General features: G+C 45.5%; 1 protein-coding gene across 1 annotated transcript in view; it reads right to left on the bottom strand.

Annotated features, from left to right (window-relative positions):
- The window catches only part of itga10 (integrin, alpha 10), a 181141-nt gene that overhangs the window by 77585 nt on the left and 81566 nt on the right, over positions 1–21990 (bottom strand). The window contains exons 7-8 of the mRNA XM_072282845.1: positions 15218–15366; positions 7184–7334 (exon numbers count right to left, since the gene is read on the bottom strand). Coding sequence (XP_072138946.1) covers positions 7184–7334; positions 15218–15366 — 300 coding nt within the window. The remainder of the gene's footprint in view (positions 1–7183; positions 7335–15217; positions 15367–21990) is intronic.

Here is a 21990-nt window from a genome sequence, read left to right as displayed (position 1 = left end):
TGTAAATTACATATCATTTTTGTTCAGTTTATGCTAATGTTCTGATGGCTTTGGCAGCCAATAAGATGAGGGCATGGGCTGCTGAATGTTGTGCCCTTTTCGCCAGGAGGACCCTGTGCTTCACCAACCGGGAGCCTGGATCTGGGGACCAGGTTACTCCCGTAGGTTAAATACAGGCAGGTGGGCAGCAGGAGTGGGCCGGGTGTGTCCCATGAGCCACATGTTATGCAGTACCATCATCCACTCTCAGAATTTAGTCCCAGTCCTCACCAAGATTGTTCAGCACAGGAACAGGTCCTATGGCCCATGCTGAACTGTTATTCTCTCTACTTGCACTGGAACCATAGACTTAAATGCCCCTCCCATCCATGTACTTACCCAAACCTCTCTTAAATAGCAAACCCACATCTCCTTCCACACTCTCACCACCCTCTGAGTGCAAAAGTTCCCCCTCAGGTTCCCCTTAAACACTTCACCTTTCACCCTTAGCCTATGAACTCCAGTTCTAGTCTCACCCAACCTCAGTTGAAAAAGCCTTCTTGCATTTACCCTATCAATACCCCTCATGATTTTGCATACCTCGATCAAACCTTCCTTCATTCCTCTATGTCCCAGGGAATAAAGTCCCAAACTATTTAACTTTTCCCCGTAACTCAGGTCCTCAATTCCCAGTAACATCCTTATAAATTTTCTCTGACCTTTCTTAACCTTATTGACATCTTTCCTGTAGGTACACAATACTCCAAACTTGCTTCAACTTGCAAGCAAGGCTATGTCTGAAAGTGCTAAATAACAGATGACCAGCAATAAATTCTACAGGAAATTCTGCGGAGACAGCTTCTCCCAGACAAACAGGAAGAATGTGGAACTTATTCCCAAAGGCCATGGCCCAGTGATCTAGATTAATGTCGGTAATGATATGGATACAGAGCACTGAAGTGAAGAGAGGTTACTGACTGGTAGTATGAAGGAGCTGGATTAACATCTATAATGTTACAGATTCTGATATGGGCATAAAGGAGAAATAGGTTACTGACTGCTTATCCCCCTGCTCTACTCGCCTTAAGACATATGACTGTGTGGCTAAGCACGGCTCCACTGCCACATCCAAGTCTGCTGACGACACCACTGTCACAGACTGAATCAAAGGTGGTGAAGAATCAGCACATTGGAGGGAGATTGAAAATCTGGCTGAGTGATACCACAATAACAACCTCTCAATGTCAGCAAGACCGAGAAGTTGGTAATTGACTTCAGGAGAAGAAAGCCAGAGGTCAGAGGGATCAGAGGTGGAGAGGGTCAGCAATTTTAAATTCCTCTGTGTTACTATTTAGGAGGACCTGTCCTGGGTTCAGCACATGAGTGCAATTATGAAGAAAGCACGACAATGCTTCTATTTCCTTAGGAGTTTGCAAAGATTCGGCACAATATCTAAAACTTTGACAAACATTTTTAGATGTGTGGTGGATTGGCTGTATCACAGCCTGGTACGGAAACATCAATGCTCTTAAACAGAAAATTCTACAAAAAGTAGTGGATACAACCCAGACCGTCACGGGAAAAGTCCTCCCTACCATTAAGCACATCGAAGCATTATCTCAGGAAAGCAGACCCAGGTCATGCTCTCTTCTCACTGCCGCCATCAGGAAGTAGGTACAGGGACCTCAGGACATACACCACCAGGTTCAGGAACAGTTATTGCCCCCCAACCCCCAATCATTACTTGTTTCCACACATCCAAGACTTTTTGGCATGTTTAGTCGGAAAGTTAATATTGTCCAAAGTCGATCTAGTTAGGGGCTACCATCAGGTGCCTGTGTGCTCAGAGGACATTCCTGAAAGGGCTGTGATAACCCTGTTTGGCCTCTTTGAGTTTCTGCGCATGCCGTTTGGGCTGAAAAATGTAGCACAAACTTTCCAACGGCTGATAGACTCTGCATTAAAGGACTAAGATTTTCTTTTTATTTACCTGGATGACATACTTGTTGCCAGTGCATCCAAATCAGAACATGTATCTCATCTCCACACACTTTTTGAATGCTTAAGCCAACACGGGTTGATTATTAACCCTGCTAAATGCCAATTTGTGTTGTCAACCATCTCTTTCTCAGCCATCGCATCTCCGCAAAAGGTGCAAAATCCCTACTTCAAAAGTAGCCGCTATTATGGATATCCCACTGCCCTGCACGACTAAAAAACTATGAGTTTTTAGCAACACACACAAAAAGCTGGAGGAACTCAGCAGGCCAGGGAGCATCTGTGGAAAAAAAGTACAGTCGACGATTTGGGCCGACACCCTTTGGCAGGAGTTCTTAGGCATGATGAATTTCTATCACTGCTTCATTCCACGAGCTGCTGAACTTACACTTCCCCTGTATAGGGCCCTTAATCAGGTGCTTGACTGGTCAGCGGACTTGGCCAGGGCATTTGATGATACCAAACGAGCTCTTTCCAACGCAGCCCTACTGGTGCAACCCCTCCCAATGCACCCATGACCATTACTGCTGATGCTTCAGACTATGCTGTGGGTGCCACGTACGAACAGTTGGTCGGAGGCATGTGGCAGCCACTTGTCTTCTTCAGCCAGCAGCTCCGTTCCCCCAAAAGGAAATACAGCATGTTTAACCATGAGCTTCTCAGTCTCTAGTTGGATGTCCGCCAATTTTGTTTTCTTCTGGAGGTTCACCATTTCACAGTGTTCGCTGACCACAAACACCCTGTGCACACAATGGCCAAAGCATCAGACCCTTGGTCTGCATAGCAGCAATGCCAACTTACCAGAGTTCACAACTGATACACAACATATCAAGGGGAGTAATAATGCCGTGGCCAGTTGCCTCTCGGGACCAGCTGTTGAGGCCGTACACATAAAGGTTTGACGATACCAACATGGCAGCCGACCAAGTTACTGACCGACAGGTCCAGGCTGACCAAACAACAGTCACAGGCCTGCAGTTGGCCGACCATTCGGGGAAGCCTGGGTTTCTCTCCTGTGTGATGTTTCAACTGGTTGCCCCCACCCCAGAGTGCCCACAAACTGGAGGCGGACTGTTTTTGACTCCACACATGGCCTCTCGCATCCGGGCCGGAAGGCCTCTCAGAAGCTGGTTGCACTCAAGTTTGCATGGCACGGCCTAGAAAGGATGTGCGTGATTGGAGTGCAGCCTATGTGGAGTGCCAGCGGGCAAAAGTTAACCGTCATGTTCAGGTACCACTGGCACCTTTTGAGGTCCCTGAGCAATGGCTTGACCATGTCAATGTGAACATTGCTGTCCTCTTCCCCCATTCCGTCGTTTCATGCACCTCCTTACCATAGTGGACCATATCACCAGATGGCCAGAAGTCGTCCCCCTAGCATCAACGACGACTGCAGAGGTGGCTCGGGTGTTCATCAGCACCTGGGTTGCTCAGCTTGGCTCCCCATCTGATATTTCCTCTGACCACAGTCCCCAATTCATTTCAGACCCATGAGCTGCGATGGCCCAGAGCCTCGATGTTAGGCTACATCACACCGTGGCGTGTCACCCACAGGCCAATGGCCTATGCGAGTGGATTCACTGCTCCGAGGGCTTCCCTGGAGGATGAGCGTTGGAGTGACCGTCTCCCATGGGTCCCAATGGGGGGCAGAACAGCTCCGAGTGCCAGGTGATTTTATTCCTGAATCCACGATCGCCTGGTCGGCCTCTCAACAGCGTTGCACCCTCCTCAGTAAATTCCTCTGCACCTATTCCTCCCTCCCATCATGGCGTACTGCACCCTTGGGTTCCTGTTAACCTACATTCCACCTTGTTTGTTTTTGTCCACCATGATGCACACCAACATCCCCTCAGGCCCCCTTACAACTGATCTCCCTTCTGATCTCCCTCTTGGCACTTATCCTTGTAAGTGGAACAAGTGCTACACATGCCCTTACACTTCCTCCCTCACCACCATTCAGGGCCCCAGACAGTCCTTCCAGGTAAGGCGACACTTCACCTGTGAGTCGGCTGGCGTGATATACTGCGTCCGGTGCTCCTGATGTGGCCTTCTATATATTGGTGAGACCCGACGCAGACTGGGAGACCGCTTTGCTGAACACGTATGCTCTGTCCGCCAAAGAAAGCAGGATCTCCCAGAGGCCACACATTTTAATTCCACATCCCATTCCCATTCTGACATGTCTATCCACGGCCTCCTCTACTGGAAAGATGAAGCCACACTCAGGTTGGAGGAACAACACCTTATATTCCGTCTGGGTAGCCTCCAACCTGATGGCATGAACATTGACTTCTCTAACTTCTGTTAATGCCCCAACTCCCCCTCGTACCCCATCCATTATTTATTTTTATACACACATTCTTTCTCTCACTCTCCTTTTTCTCCCTCTGTCCCTCTGACTATACCCCTTGCCCATCCTCTGGGTCCCCCCCCCACCTGTCTTTCTTCCCGGACCTCCTGTCCCATGATCCTCTCGTATCCCCTTTTGCCAATCACCTGTCCAGCTCTTGGCTCTATCCCTCCCCCTCCTGTCTTCTCCTATCATTTTGGATCTCCCCCTCCCCCTCCCACTTTCAAATCCCTTACTCACTCTTCCTTCAGTTAGTCCTGACGAAGGGTCTTGGCCTGAAACGTCGACTGCACCTCTTCCTAGAGATGCTGCCTGGCCTGCTGCGTTCACCAGCAACTTTAATTCTGGGGTGGGATGGGCCTGTGCAGGGTAATGTGATTGGTGGAAACATACATACTTCATAACCACCGACAGGGTTTCACTTGAAGAGGTAATTACGTAAAGGACTTTTAGTGTGCTTTGAGTTCAGTTCTTGGTGCTCAGTAAATGAGTCGCTACGGCTTTTCTGAAACATAAAACGCCGCCACCACTTTATTTGTAAAAACTCACAACCCCATCATTAAAATGTTCCCACAGCCTCTGGACTCCCTTTCAAGGACTCTTCGCCTCATCTTCTAGATATTTATTGCTTTACTTATTTGTTACTAGTATTTCTTTCTTTCTGCATTTGCAGTTTGTTGTCTTTTGCACATGGTTGAATGCCCAAGTTGATGTGGTCTTTCATTTCTTCTATTATGGTTATTATTCTACCATGGATTTATTGAGTATGACCACAGGAAAATAAATCTCAAGACTGCATGTGGTGTCATATACGTACTTTGCTAATAAATTTACCTTAAACTTTGAACTTTAAGTGACAGTGTGAGGGAGCTGGATTAACATCAGAAATGAGGTGGTTAGTGATACAAGCACTGGGGGGTAGGGAGGTTACTGACTGACAGTGTGAGGGAGCTGGATTGACATTTTTTAATGATAGGGACATTGACACAGGGTAGCAAGTTCAAGTTCAATTTATTGTCATTCATCCATGTGCATGTACAAATGTATACTGCCAAACAAAACAAGTCCCTGCAGACCAAAGTGCACAACACAGTACATATTACTCACACACATAACACATACAGTAACATCACCACAAATAAGTTAACAAATAATCAGGTGTATTTACGACACAAGTTAAAAAGTAAGCAGTAGAACACTACCAGTGCCTCATGCGTGATGAGAACTGGGTGGAGATGGGGAATTCAGCAGTTTAACAGCCTGAGGGAAAGAAGCTGTTTCTCATCTTAACAGTTCTTGTCTTAGTGCTACGGTACCTCCTGCCTGATGGTTGAGGGTCACGGAGATTGTTGGACAGATGGGAGGGATCACTGACAATACTAAGAGCCCTGCATACACAGCGCTCCGGATGAATATCTCTGATGGCTGGAAAAGAGACCCTGATGATCAAAAGCCCATAAGACATCGAACAAAATTAGGCCATTCTGCCCATTGAGTCTGCTTCAACATTTCATCGTGGTTGATCCATTTTCCTCTCAGCCCCATTCTCCTGCCTTCTTCCCGTAATCTTTCACACCCTGATTAATCAAGAACCAACCAACCTCCACCTTAAATACACCCAACGACCTGGTCTCCACAGATTCACCACCCTCTGGCTAAAGAAATTCCTCTTCATCTCCATTCTAAATGGACATCCCTCTATTCTGAGGCTGTGCCCTCTGGTCCTAGACTCCCCCACTAAAGGAAACATCTTCTCCATATCCACTCTACTAAGGCCTTTCAATATTCGATACGTTTCAATGAGATCTCCCCTTATTCATCTAAACTGCAATGAGTAAAGAACACAGCCATCAATTGCTCCTCATACAATAAATCTTCATTCTTGGAATCATTCTTGTGAATGTCCTCTGAACCCTTTCCAATATTAGTACATCCTTTCTTAGATAAGGGGCCCAAAACTGCTCACAATACATCAAGTGAGGCTTCACTAGTGCTTTATAAAGCCTTAACATTACATAAAATCTCAAAATAAATGCATTTGCCTTCCTCACTACCGACTCAACCTGCAAAGTAACCTTAAGGGAATCCCAAGTCCTTTTGCACCTCGGATTTTTGAATTTTCTCCCCATTTTGAAAATAGTCAATGCTTTTATTCCTTCTGCCAAAGTGCATGACCATACACTTCCTGACATTTTATTCCATCTGCCACTTCTTTGCCCATTCTCCTAATCTGTCCAAGTCCTTCTGCAAACTCCCTGCTTCCTCAACACTACCTGCCCCTCCATCTATCTTCGTAACATCCACAATCTTGGCCACAATGTCATCAATTCCATCATCCAAATCATTGACATACAACCCAAAAAGAAGTGGTCCCAACACCTCGAGTCACTGGCAGCCAATCAGAAAAGGCTCCTTTTATTGTCACGCTTTGCCTCCTGCCAGTCAGCCAATGCTCTATCCATGCCGGTATCTTTCCTGACCCTCTGAGCAGTCCTCATAATCCTTTGTGGGGACTTGCGGTTACAAGGGGGACAGATGCTACTGGCTGTTAACTCAGGGGAGCTGGACTAACAACAGAGACGAAGCAGACAATGAGAAAGGGCAGCAAGGGGGTGAGATGTCTGAATGGCCATGTGAGGGAGCTGTATGAACATCTTTAGGTCTAGAGTTAGTAACACAAGATGCTGGAAGAAGGAAGATCACTCAGTGACAATGCCTGACTGTTCGGTGTTGGATGAGGCGGACAAGAACATATCAAAGGGATGGGATTGAGAGGGGGATGGGACATAATCGACGGCATGCCGTGGTAGGGCTGAATGGCCCACTTCTGCGCTGAAGACTCGAGAGGTGACTTACCGCGATAGCATAGCGACTGATGTTGCGTTTCTCGCACTCAGCCAGCGAATTGCGGAGATGCAGCCCATCATGTGACTCCCCGTCCGTCACGACGACCATCACCTTGGTAGCCCCCTTCCGTCCACCCCGCTCTGGACTGAAGGCCTCGGAGCTGAAGGTGCAGAGAACGATGGTTATAGAACCGTAGAACCATAGAACACTACAGCACAGAAATCAGGCCATCTGGCCCTTCTAGTCTGTGCCGAAACTTTATTCCACTAGTCCCATTGACCTGCACCCAGTCTATAATCCTCCAGACCTCTCCCATCCATGTACCTGTCCGGCATCTGCAGACTCCCTCGTTTGCTGAACGGGATGGGTGGGATCAATTTTCAAGGGGCAGGCGAAGACTGGATGAGCTGGACTGCTTTCTGGGCGGGGATGGGGTGCAATGGGCGATGACACCTACCCCACCACCCCCTCACCCTCACCCCTCCTCTCCCTCACCCCCCTCCTCCTCACCCTAACCCTTTGGCCAGTTGAAGTGGGTGCCTCAGGAAACGCAATGAGTCAGGGAAAATTAAGCAGCAGCAGCTGGCGCCTGGTACGCATCTGCTACAGAGCCTGCAATATATTTCTGCCTCACTGGGAAATGGCACAGTGTAGAAAGCACTGAACAGGAAAAGGTAAAAACATTTTCATACTTGGAGTTTTGAGTTGGAGTATTGCTATAGCCAACTGGGACGTTTTTGAACATGGAACAGCAGAGGCCCTTTGGCCCGAGATTTTGTGCTGACCTTTTAACCTCCTCTAAGATCAATCTAACCTTTCCATATACCCTTCATCCACCATAAAAGTCTCTGAAATGTCCCCAATGTGTCTGCCTCCTCCGTCACCCCGGCAGAGCATTCCGCACACCCAGCATTCTATAAAAAACCCTACCTCAGACATCCACCCCCCCCCATACTTTACTCCAGTCATAAAATTATGCACCATCACACCTGTAGGTGATAAACGTTGGCTTTACTTGTACACTAAACCATTGAAACACAGAGTGAAAGGCGCCGTTTGCGCCAACGACCAAGGATTGTGCTGGGGGCAGCCCGCAAGTGTCGCCATACTTCCGGCGACACCATGGCGTGTCCACATCTTACTAACCGGTATGCCTTTGGATTGTGGGAGGAAACCGCAGAGCCCCAAATAAATTCCTTACAGACAGCAGCAGGAATTGAACCCATGTCACTGGTACTGTAAATTTTTTATTTTATTTTATTTCTTTTATTTAGGGGTACAGCGGGGGACCGGCCCTTCTGGCACTATGAGTTGTATCACCCAATAACCCTAACCTAATCACAGGACGACTTACAATGATAAATTTACATACTAACCAGTATGCCTTTGGAATGTGGGTGGAAACTGGAGCACTTGAGTGAAGCCCATGTGGTTACAGGGAGAACATCCAAACTATTTTACAGAGCACGCCAGAATTGAACTCCAAACTCCAACACCCCAAGCTATGATAGTGTCACGCTAACCGCAAGCAGCCACACCTCCGTGTTCCATTACTTCCAGAATTCATCAGTTATCATCCATTCACAAACTTAAAATAAAGTGGCAGAAGAAATCCAACCTAGACAACTGTGAGGTGTTGTTCACCCTCTCTGCTCTCAGTCTTAATGCAGGGTTTCGACCCATGCTGTTGACAATTTGTTTCCACTCCCTCTCCCCACCCCCCCCCCATGCACACACAGAGTTGTTGTTGAAGCCATTGAGTTCTTCCAGCAGATTGCTTGTTGCTCCAAATTCCACCGTCTGTACTCTCTTCCGTCTGTAAATGTGAGCCCCCAGAGCTTTTTCTATTACATACATTTATGAAAGGAATAGATAAGGTCGTTGTTGTGTATTTAAAATTTCAGTAATATATTGTAAATATATTATTGGATTAAGTATTGTTTGGTTGTTCAAATAATTCATTATGGGTTATATATAAAAGTATGTGAATGGCACACGTCATTACACTGCCACATCATACATGCATGCCTCACAAAGTAAACATAAATCTAATGTGCACACATCTCTCTGGTTCCCTTGCTTTTCTTTGCAATTAGTTTTATGTCTTGGAGTTACAAAATATAACAAAGATAAAGGCCACAAAGTTGTTTCCACTGATAAGTGAGACTAGACCGAAGGGACATAGCCTCAAGCACTGTTCCCTCTAAGCTGCACAGGTGCACGGCTACACAGTAACTGAAATGCTCCCGTGCCCATAGCCCTTGTTGCCACGTGGCTGGAATTTTCTTTTATTTGTTCATAAAATTTTGAAATGATGTTAATAAAATTGTGACATATCCTGCAATTAATTGTATTAATGAATTTAATCCATAAATTTTCTAAATAATAAATATACCACAACCTTTACTTTGAAACATTTTAGACCTTCAATGTATTTACATTGTCAGTTTTTGAAGTTACAACTCTGTTACAAATTGTAACAATAAACACAGAATGGAAGTCATGGTAGCTCATTGTTAATAAATCAATGGAGGGATAAATATAGAGTGAGAGTCTTGGTCTGCTTTGAAGTAAAAGTCTTAAAGAAAGGTGTATAAAATCACGAGGGGCATAGATAGGGTGAATGTGCACAATCTTTTCCCCTGGGATTGGGGAATCAGGAACTAGAGGGCATAGGTATAAAGTGAGAGAACAGACATTTTAATAGGATGCTGTGGGGTAACTGTTCACCTGAAGAATGATCAGTATATGGAAATGAGCTGCTACAGAATACAAGAACTTAAGAAAGAGGAGCTGGAGTTGGCCATTCTGCCCATTCAGTAAGATCTGGCATGTACTCAACTCCACCTACCTGCACGTTACCTCATAACCCTTAATTCCCCTGCTATGCAAAACTCCATCTACACAAAATGCTGAAGGAATTCAGCAAGTCACACAACACTGGAAAAGAATAAATAGTCCATGTTTTTGGCCAAGAACTTTCATCAGGAATATAAGGGTCTCAACCTGAAATGTTGAATGTTTATTCCCCTCCATAGATGCTGCCTGACTTGTTCAGTTCCTCCAGCATCTTGTGTGTGCTGTGTGTGTTTAAAAATCTTTTGAACTCGGTCTTAAATATATTTAATGAAGTACTGTCTACTGCTTCCCTGGGCAGAGAATTCCACAGATGCACTACTCTCTAGGAGAAGTAGTTCATCCTCATCTCTGTTCGAAATCTATTTCCCAGAATCCCAACATTTCTTCTAATTATTTTTACAGTTGTGTGGACCAACCATTGCTCTGAGCAGGTTTATTAACAATGAGCTGCCAACTTCCATTCTGTGTTTATTGTTACAATTTTGACAGTGTTGTAACTTGAAACACTGACAATGTAAACACATTGAAGGTCTAAAATGTTTCAAAGTAAAAGCTGTGGTACTTCTATAATTTAGAAATTTTATGGATTGTATTCATTAATACAATTAATGTATTTTGCAATTATATTAGCAGAGATTTCAGAATTATATTAACATAATTTCAAAATTACATTAACATTATATAAAAGAAAATTCTAGCTGCGCAGCAACAAGGGATATGTGAGTGGGAGCATTTCAGTTACTGCGCAGCCGTGCATCTATGCAGCTGAGAGTGCTCGAGGCTATGTTCCTTCTGTCTAGTCTCACTTACCAGTGGAAACAACTTTCTGGTCTCTATCTTTGTTATATTTTGTAACTCCAGAACATAAAACTAATCAAAAAGAAAAAGAAGCGAGCCGGAGAGATGCATGCATATTAGTTTCATTTTTACTTTAAGTGAGGCGTGCATGTATGACGTGGTGGTGTGATGACGTGTGCCATTCACATACTTTTACATACAACCCATAATGAATTATTTAAATAACAATATATTTACAATATATTACTGAAATATTAAATACACAACAACATCTATTCCTTTCATAAATTTATGAAATTAATCAATCAGTGGGAGCTCATGTTGTGAAGCTATTGAGGCAGGTACATTAACAAAATTTAAAAGGTATTCAGATAGGTGGATGAATAGGAAAGGCATAGTAGCACAGAAGTTAGTATGATAATCTACAGTGTCAACTGTGAGGTAGTGGACTCGGCCCAGTACCTCATAGGTAAAGCCCTCAGAACCATTGAACACATCTACATGAAACACTGCCGTAGAAAAGCAGCAATCATCATCAAAGATCCTCACCACCCAGGCCATGCTCGTTTCTCACTGCTGCCATTAGGTAAAAGGTACAAGAGCCTCAGGACTTGCACCATCAAGAACAGTTACTTTTTTTAAAAAATTATTCATCTACGGGACGTGGGCGCCACCAGCTAAGCCAGCGCTTATTGCCCATCCCTATTTGCCCTTGAGAAGGTGGTGATGAGCTGCCTTCTTGAACCGCTGCAGTCCCTGAGGTGTTGGTACACCCACAATGCTGTTAGGGAGGGAATTCCATGATTTTGACCCAGCGACAATGAAGGAATGGTGATCTGTTTCTAAGTCAGGATGGTGAGTGACTTGGAGGGGGATTTCCAAGTGGTGGTGTTCCTAGGTATCTGCTATTCTCATGGGTCTGGAAGGTGCTGCCTTAGGAACTTAGTGTTGTTGCAGTGCATCTTGTAGATAATACACACTGCTGTAACTGTTTGTCGATGGTGGAGGGATTAGATGCTTGTGGAAGGGGTACCAATCAAGTGGGCTGCCTTGTACTGGATGGTGTCAAGCTTCTTGAGTGTTAATGGAGCTGCACTCATCCAGGTGAGTGGCGAGTATTCCATTACACTCCTGACCTGAGCCTTGTGGATGGTGGACGGCTCTGGGGAGTCAAGAGGTGAGTTACACGCCGCAGGATTCCTAGCAAGTCGACCTGCTGTGGCATCCATGGTGTTTATATGGCTAGACCAGTTCAGTTTCCTGTTAATGGTAACCCCCAGGATGTTGATAGTAGGAGATTCAGTGATGGTGATGCCACTGATGGTTACTACCCCTCAACCATCAGGCTCTTGAGCAAAAGGGGATAACTACACTCATTTGCCCCATCATTGATTATTCCCACCACCAATGGCCTCACTTTAAGGACTCTTTTATCTTATTATTTCACATTCTTGTTATTTATTGTTATTTATTTATATTTGCATAGTTTCTTTCCTTCTGCACTCTAATTGATCTTTCATTGATCCTGTTATAGTTACTATTTTATAGATTTGCTGAGAATACCTGCAGAAAAATGAATCTCAGGGTTGTATGCGGTGACATATACGTATTCTGATAATAAAATTTAACTTTGAAGATCAGGGTTTAATTCTGTAAAGAGTTTTTACATTCACCCTGTGACCGCATGGGTTTCCTCTGGATGCTCTGGTTTCCTCCCAGAGTTTAAAGATGTATAGATTAGGGTTAGTAAGTTGCAGTGATGCTATGTTGTTGCTGGAAGCATGGCAGCATTTGGCGGGCTGCCCCCAGCACGTCCTTGGATTGTGGTGGTCATTAACATGAGCAATGATTTCACTGCTTCAATGTACACGTGACAAATCTCTTTATCTCTCTTCAATATCCAGGGGAACGAGCAACTGGGACTATCTTAGATGGGAATCTGGGTTGCCATGGCAACAGTTGGGCTGAAGGACCTGCTTCTGAGCAGTGTGACTCTACAATTAGTCTCAATACGACCAGGAGGGAGCAGGGCCGGCAGAGCAGCACTCCCTCCACTCAAACATCAAATCCCCAGGGCAAGGAGGGAGAGATGGCAAGAAAGGCATGGTACACACACACACACTCACACTGACACACACACACTCGCACTGACACACACACAGAGTCACAAACACACACACACTCACACACAGACACACATTCACACACACACTCACACTGACACACAAACAGAGTCACAAACACACACACACTCACACACAGACACACATTCACACACACACTCACACTGACACACACACATTCACACACTCACACTGACACACACAGAGTCACAAACACACACACACACACACACACAGACACACATTCACACACACACTCACACTGACACACACACACTCACACACACACAGAGTCACAAACACACACACACACACAGACACACATTCACACACACACTCACACTGACACACACACAGAGTCACAAACACACACACACACTCACACAGAGTCACAAACACACACACACACTCACACACAGACACACATTCACACACACACTCACACACACACATTCACACACTCACACTGACACACACAGAGTCACAAACACACACACACACTCACACACAGACACACATTCACACACACACACACACTCACACTGACACACACAGAGTCACAAACACACACAGACACGCATTCACACACACACTCACACTGACACACAGACACACACATTCAAACGCTCACACTGACACACACATTCACACACACACTCACACTGACACACAGACACACATTCACACACACACACTCACACTGACACACACACATTCACACACACACTCACACACATTCACACACTCACACTGACACACACACATTCACACACACACACTCACACATTCAAATGCTCACACTGACACACACACATTCACACACACGCTCACACACATTCACACACTCACACTGACACACACACATTCACACACACACAGACACACATTCACACACACTCACACGCTCACACACACACATTCATACACTCACACTGACACACACACAGACACACATTCACACACTCACACACATTCACACACTCTCTCTCTCTCTCTCTCTCTCTCACACACACACACTCACAAAAATATGTCGCTGTTCTAGATAACAGGAGCTACACTCGCACACACATAGGCGGCTACTATTTTTACCCTGAAGCACAAGGTTGGCAGTCATGGGGCTGAGAGAAAGCCTTTGTGTTAAATGTCTCCAATCCCCTTTGTGTTCTGTGAGCTGATGAATGAGCTCTTTTTGTGGGACCTCAGCCCCCTGGCCCAGGGGTCACCTGACTAGAGGTCATGGCAGTATGACTGGTAAGGCTCCCACTACTCCTGTGGGTGGGGGGGCAGGGAGCTTCAGCCAAACAACAGAAAATGTCAAAGTTCAGGGCAGCAGTGCCCGGAAACAACCCGCCAATCAATGCAACCGCAAGGAAACCTCCTGTTCCCAGACTGGGGTCAAGCCTGCAGAAATCTATTAATCAGGCGGACCCCTCCTCCCCCATCACCGCTGCCTCCCACCGCTGGAACGTAAAGTAGATCAAGAGAATCAGTTGGAGGAACTTAGCAAATCAGGCGGCCCCTACGGAACCAAAGACCCTGAGTTCCTTCAGGATTTTGTGTGTGTTGCTCAAGATTTCCAGCACCTGCAGAACCTTTGTTGTTTAGGAGGCTGTAAATTGTTAATATTTACTTGTAACTGAGCAACTTAGTGTCTTTGGTGACTTACTTCCATCGCTAGCCACATTACCAAAGTATTTTGTCTATCTGTCTATATAAATTATCTATCTCTGTCTCTTTATCTCTCTATCTGTGAGTTTATCCATAGCTTCTCTCTCTGTTTATCTAACTATTTGTCTATCTATCTATCTATCTGTATCTATCTGTCTGTCTGTTTGTTCGTGTTTCTATGTAGAGATACATCACGGTCCGGCTGGTGGTGTAGTGGCATCAGTGCTGGACTTCGGGGCGAGAGGTCCCGAGTTCGAATCCTGCCAGCTCCCTGGCTCTCTATTGAGTGTCGACCTAACAACTCGACCTCGTAAAAAAAAACCTGAAGTGGGATTTCAGGTGCCCAAGACACAGCCGTACGATAAGCATGGTGCAAAAAGCTTATCATGACGTGGTAGCGTTACGCTGACACACTATGTGACGGTGAGAACTCCTTCAATGCCCACTCTACACACAGTAGAGTGGGCATTGAAGGAGTGGTGGGAGGGGCACAAATGCATGGCAGGAGGATTGGGCGAGCTGACTTTGCTCTGCCCACTGACTCCTTTGGCGCCGAACGTCCTGAGACTCACTGCGTCACGCCGACATTCATTACCAGGCCACTCGGATCGCCATCGCCGTCTTGGTCTCGCGGCCACCCTGCCGGCTGATGTTTCTGGCGGCCTCGATCACCCTCCGCGCTGTTTTGTGCTGGCCAAGGTGGAACTCATGAATGACCGTCTCCGCGTACTGCAGTACACCAATCTAAGGGAAGTAACAGAGATCGTGACCACTAAGGAACTGGCTCAGCCATGGCTAAACATACCCTCTGGTCTTTCAATAGACAGCGAAAGAAATAACCATATGAAAGAGTCCAGAATGTGGCCGGTATAACCCAAATTCACCAACAGCCAGACCAAACTCTCCCTATTTCTATAACTTTCACCCACCCACTGATCTACTGCTCCAAGCTGTACTGTTCCCAGCTTAACCATTTCCCCAAACACTGTTCTTAGAGTCATACAATAATACAGCACAGAAACAGACCTCTCAGCCTACCGTGTTCCCGCTAACCAACCAGAGAGCTGCCAGAATTCAGCCAGCTCCATCATGGGTACTTGCTTCCCCACTATCGAGGACGTCTTCGAAAGGAGAAGGGCGGCATTCATTGTGCAGGATTCCCACCACCCGGGACACGTGGGAGTACCATCAAGGAGGAGGGACAGACACCCAGCAGTTTAGGAACAGCTTCTTCCCCTCTGCCATCAGATTTCTGAACAGTCCAGGAACCCATGATTATAACCCATGAACCTCATTATTATACTCTCCTTTTGCACTATTTTTATATTTCTTGCTGTAACATAAAAAACGTCTACATATTTTATGAGCATTTATCTCTCCGTATCCAATCTATATCCCACTATACCCTGCCTGTTCACCTGCCCATCTAAATGCCTCCAAAAGGACACTCTCATATCCGATTTCACCACTTCCCTGATGGTGTGATCCACACACCCAACACTCTGTGTGTAAAGAAATTTGCCTCAAAAATAATTTTAAACTTCCACCCTCTGTCCCTGAATGTATACCCAGTGTTTGATATTTGCACTTTGGGGAAAATGTCACACGACCTACTCTATCTATTCCATCTGTGATTTTATATCATCGATCTGGTCTTCCTCATCCCCTGACACCCCAAAGAAAACAATTGAATTTTGTTTAATCTCTCCTTATAGTTAATACCCTCTAATCCAGGCCCCTTCCAGGTGAACATTTTCTGCACCCTCTCCAAAGACTGCAAGAGCAGATTTTGCCATTCAGCCCTTCGAGCTTGCTCCGCCATTCCATCATGGCTGATTTACTATCACTCCCGACTACATTCTCCTGCCTTCTCCCCATAACCTCTGACGCCCTTACCAATTAAAAACCTATCAACTCCACTAAATATACCCAATGACTTGGCCTCCACAGCCAATTGTGGCAGTGAATTCCACAGTTTCAACACCCTGGCTAAAGAAATTCCTCCTCATGTCAGTTCTAAATGGACGTCTCTCTACTTTGCGGCTATGCCCCCTGGTCTTAGACTCCCCCACTAGAAGAAGCATCCTCTCCTTATCCACTCTATCTAGACCTTTCAACATTCAATAGGTTCAATTAGATTCCCCCCTTATCCTTCGAAACTCAAACGAGTACAGGCCCAGAGCCATCAAACACTTCCCATATGTTAACTCTTTCATTTCCGAGATCATTCTTGTGAACCTCCTCTGGACCCTCTCATAGTCATAGTCATTGTCATACTTTATTGATCCCGGGGGAAATTGGTTTTCGTTACAGTTGCACCATAAATAATTAAATAGTAATAAAACCATAAATATTTAAATAGTAATATGTAAATTATGTCAGGAAATAAGTCCAGGACCAGCCTATTGGCTCAGGGTGTCTGACCTATGATGTTCTGTGTTGCATCCCGGTGGAATGAGTCTCTGGCTGAATGTACTCCTGTGCCCAACCAGTACATTATGTAGTGGATGGGAGACATTGTCCAAGATGGCATGCAACTTGGACAGCATCCTCTTTTCAGACACCACCGTCAGAGAGTCCAGTTCCATCCCCACAACATCACTGGCCTTACGAATGAGTTTGTTGACTCTGTTGGTGTCTGCTACCCTCAGCCTGCTGCCCCAGCACACAACAGCAAACATGATCACACTGACCACCACAGACTCGTAGAACATCCTCAGCATCGTCCGGCAGATGTTAAATGACCTCAGTCTCCTCGGGAAATAGAAACGGCTCTGACCCTTCTTGTAGACAGCCTCAGTGTTCTTTGACCAGTCCAGTTTATTGTCAATTCGTATCCCCAGGTATTTGTAATCCTCCACCATGTCCACCCTGACCCCTCCAATGCCAGCACATCTTTCTTTTATATTATAGCCATCTTGAAATGAAAGCTGACATTGCATTTGCCTTCCTTGCCATAGACTCAACCTGCAAGTTAACCTTCAGGGAATCCTGCACAAGGACTCCCAAGTCTCGCTGCATCTTTGATTTTTGAATTTTCTCCTCACTTCGGAAATAGTCTACACTGTTATTCTTTCTACCAAAATGAAGAGCATACACTTCCTATACTATATTCCATTTGCCATTTCTTTGCCCATTTTCCTAATCTGTCTAAGTCTTTCTGCAGACTCCCTGCTTCCTCAGCACTACCTGCCCCTCCACCTATCTTTGTATCATCCACAAACTTGGCCACAAAGCCATCAATTCTGTTATCAAATCATCGACAACACTGACCCCATTGGGCCACCACTAGTCATCGGCAGCCAACCAGAAAAGGCTCCCTTTATTCCCACTCTTTGCCTCCTGCCAATCAGCCCATGGTCTAGCCATGCCAGTGTCTTTCCTTAAGTTTTTCAGCGGCCTCATGTGCAGCACCTTGTCAAAGGCCTTCTGAAAGCTTCCACACCCTTCTGTAATACGATGACGAGAACTACACACAGTACTTCAAGTGTGGCCTAAGCAAAGTTTATACAAATACTGTCCGATGAGAGACCTGGACAAGAATGGTTTGGAGTATCTGAGACAAGAATCAAGACACCATATGAGACTGAAATGAAGACAGGGTTCTAAACTAGGCGCTAGACAAGAATCCAGAGTACAGCTGATGATAGAGCACTGAACCTCAGTTCAGGTGCTCCTTAAATATTAAAATCCTGGCCCAAAACATGGCCGCCAATTAGCGGGGTGGGCCTGACTCTTTAAAGGGACTGCTCCAGCTACCCATATTCTGGAGAGTCAGAGTGTTCTAACCCCTGGAAGCTGGTACAGTTGGGTCCTTCACATAACATACTGTACATGTCATACAAGAGGAGCCTGGATGTACAAGAAGAAGCTGGATGTATCCTTTATAAAGTGGAAAAAGAAGAGACTATTTATTTGAAACTTTCAATATTCTTACAGGTTTCACCAGAATGGACACTGGGAGCTTCCTTCTCTTGGCTGAGGTGTTGATCATCAGAGATGATCATTCAATAGGGGTCAGGTTGTTTAGGAGCGAGATGAGTTATGGAGTATAGTAGCAAAGAAATAGGCTCTGCAGCGCAATCTCTCCATGCCCAGATGGTAAATTGGTAAATTAGAAACATAGAAAACCTACAGCACAGTACAGGCCCTTCGGCCCACAAAGCTGTGCCGAACATATCCTTACCTTAGAAATTACCTACGGTTACACATAGCTCTCTATTTTTCTAAGCTCCACGTACCTGTCCAGGAGCCTCTTAAAAGACCCTATCGTATCCGCCTCCACCACTGTCACCGGCAGCCCATTGCATGCACTCAACACTTTCTGCAAAAAAAACTTACTCCTGACATCTCCTCTGTACCTACTTCCAAGCACCTTAAAACTATGCCCTGTCATGCTAGCCATTTCAGCCCTGGGAAAAGGACTCTAACTTCCGCTAATGCCCCACCTCCCCCTCATACCCCATCTGTTATTTCTTTATATACACACATTCTTTCTCTCTCTCTCCTTTTTCTCCCTCTGTCCCTCTGAATATACCCCTTGCCCATCCTCTGGGTCCCCCCCCCCATCTCTCTCCCCAGACCTCCTGTCCCATGATCCTCTCATATCCCCTTTGCCAATCACCTGTCCAGCTCTTGGCTCCATCCCTCCCCCTCCTGTTTTCGCCTATCATTTTGGATCTCCCCCTCCCACTTTCAAATCTCTTACTAGCTCTTCCTTCAGTTAGTCCTGACGAAGGGTCTCGGCCCAAAACGTCGACTGTACCTCTTCCTAGAGATGCTGCCTGGCCTGCTGCGTTCACCAGCAAATTTGATGTGTGTTGCTTGAATTTCCAGCATCTGCAGAATTCCTGGTGTTTACATGATGATGATGATGTCATATGACATGGCACATAATGATGATGTACAGAATAAAGTGGTACAGTTACAGAGAAAGTGAAGTGCAGGTAGACGTCATGTGCAAAGTCACAACAAGATATATTGTAAGGATACGTCCACCTTATCGTACTATGGAATCATTCAATAGTCTTTTAATAATGGGATAAAAGCTGCCCTTAAGTCTGGTGGTACGTGTTTTCATGTCCTCACATCTTCAATTTGATGGGACAGGAGAATGTCCAGGCTGGGTGGGATTGTTGATTTACTGAGGCAGTGAGAAGTGTAGGCAGTGCCCATGGTGGGGATTCTGGTTTTTGAGCTGTTCCCACAACTTTCTGCAGAAGGTGGTGATGAGCTGCCTTCTTGAACCACTGCAGTCCCTGAAGTGTCAGTACACCCACAGAGCTGCTAGGGATTTTGACGCAGCGACAATGAACGAACGGTGATATGTTTCCAAGTTAGGATGTTGAGTGACTTTGAGAGGGATTTCCGAGCGCTGTTGTTCCCAGATATCTGCTGTTCTTGTCCTTCTAGATGGTAGTGGTTGTGGGTCTGGAAGGTGCTGCCTTAGGAACTATGGTGTGTTGTTGCAGTGCACCTTGTAGATAGTACACACTGTTCGTCGATGGTGGAGGAATAGGATGGTTTTGGAAGGGGTCGTCGTTAGGTCCCATCTGGAATTTCCAGTTGGCGGACGATTTCCCTCCACACCGCTCTGTCCCAAAACTTGTCCACAACATCCCTAGTCTTGTCCAGCTTGGTCCAATCCTTGATGTTATCCAGCCACGTTGTTCCTTGCCTTCTTCTTCCTTTCCTTCCCTCCACCTTTCCATATAGCAAGTCCGACAAGATGTTATCTCTCCGCGTAACATGTCTACAATAGGCAACTTTTAACTTCATAATCTTCTCCAGCAATATCTATGGTCTATCAACTTCGGACAAAACCCTCTCATTTGAAACTTTCTCTACCCAGCTGATCTTCAACATTCATCGATAGCACCACATTTCAAAAGCATTAATTGATTTCATGTCATCCTTCTTCAGGGTCCATGTTTCTGATCCATACCTCAGCACTGACCATACGTAACACTCGAGGAAGCGGATTCTACTTTGGATGTCCACCTTCCGATTGCATAGTAGATCTTTTAGCTTCATGAACTGGGCCTCAGCCGATACCTATTCTCCTTCTGATCTCAACTTCACATCTCCCGTCGTCTGTCAGACAACTGCCAAGATATTCACACTTTCACACCTGTTCAATGTCTTGTCCATTCACTTGTAATGATACCATCATGAATGAGTCTTTAGTGTTTGTTTTGCTTACCACCATCAATTTTGTTTTCTTAGGGTTGATTTTAAGTCCGTAGTCAAGGCTTTTCTCATTCACTTTTTTCAGCATAATTTGCAGTTCGTATTCGCTGTCGGCTAACAACGCGGTGTTGTCCGCATACCTGATGTTATCCACCTTCCAGCCTCCGATTGGAATACCTGTCTCCTGGTGGTCGCATTCCCAAAAAATCCATTCTCTGTAGAGGTTGAACAAATCCAGCAATCCAACACAGTCTTACCTTACGCCTCATTTATCACAAGCCCATGGTGATAGCTCATTTTCTACCCTGACCACCGCTTTCTGTTTCCAATACAAGTTCCTTATTATCTGCACATTCTCCCATCCCAGATCGTACTTGTATCAAAAGCCTTTTCGTAGTCAATAAAGCATAAGTAGATGGTCTTTTGTGCCTCAATGCATCTCTCCATGATTGGAAGGGGTACCAATCAAATACTTTCCTAGTATTCAGAGTCATAGAGTCATAGAGAAATACAGCACAGAAACAGGCCCTTCAGCCCATCTAGACTATGCTGAAACATTTAAACTGCCTACTCCCATTGAGCTGCACTACAACCATAGTTCTCCAAACTTTTACCATCTATGCATCTATCCAAACTTCGCTTAAATGTTGAAATTGAGTTCGCATGCACCACTTGTGCTGGGCAGCTCGTTCCACACTTCCACGACCCTCTGAGTGAAGAAGTTTTCCCTCATATTCCCCTTAAACTTTTCACCCTTCACCCATGACCTCTGGTTGTTCTCCCACCCAATCTCAGTGGAAAAGCCTGCTTGTATTTACCCTATCTATACCCTTCATAATTTTGTACACCTCTATCAAATCTCCTCTCAGTCTTCTACATTCCAAGGGGTAAAGTCCTAACTGTTTCAGTCTTTTCTTATAACTCAGGTCCTTCATTCCTGGTAACATCCTTGTAAATTTTTCTATACTTTTTCAACTTTATTTACATCTTTCCTGTTGGATGTTGTTCCTCTCCACGTCTTGTGGAGCAACAGGTGGTGACTTTGCCATTTCTTTAGTATTTGTCTGTCTTTTACAAGGCCAAGTTACTAGCTCGATGCTCAACCCAGCACGGACAGAAAGAGTGCAAGGGGCCAGCCGGATTCGAACCGGGACCACTCGCCTCAAAGTCCAGTGCAGA

This window comes from Mobula birostris, chromosome 2 (genome assembly GCF_030028105.1).
Source record: "Mobula birostris isolate sMobBir1 chromosome 2, sMobBir1.hap1, whole genome shotgun sequence".
NCBI lineage: Eukaryota > Metazoa > Chordata > Chondrichthyes > Myliobatiformes > Myliobatidae > Mobula > Mobula birostris.
This window is presented reverse-complemented; position numbering and strand designations above follow the sequence as displayed.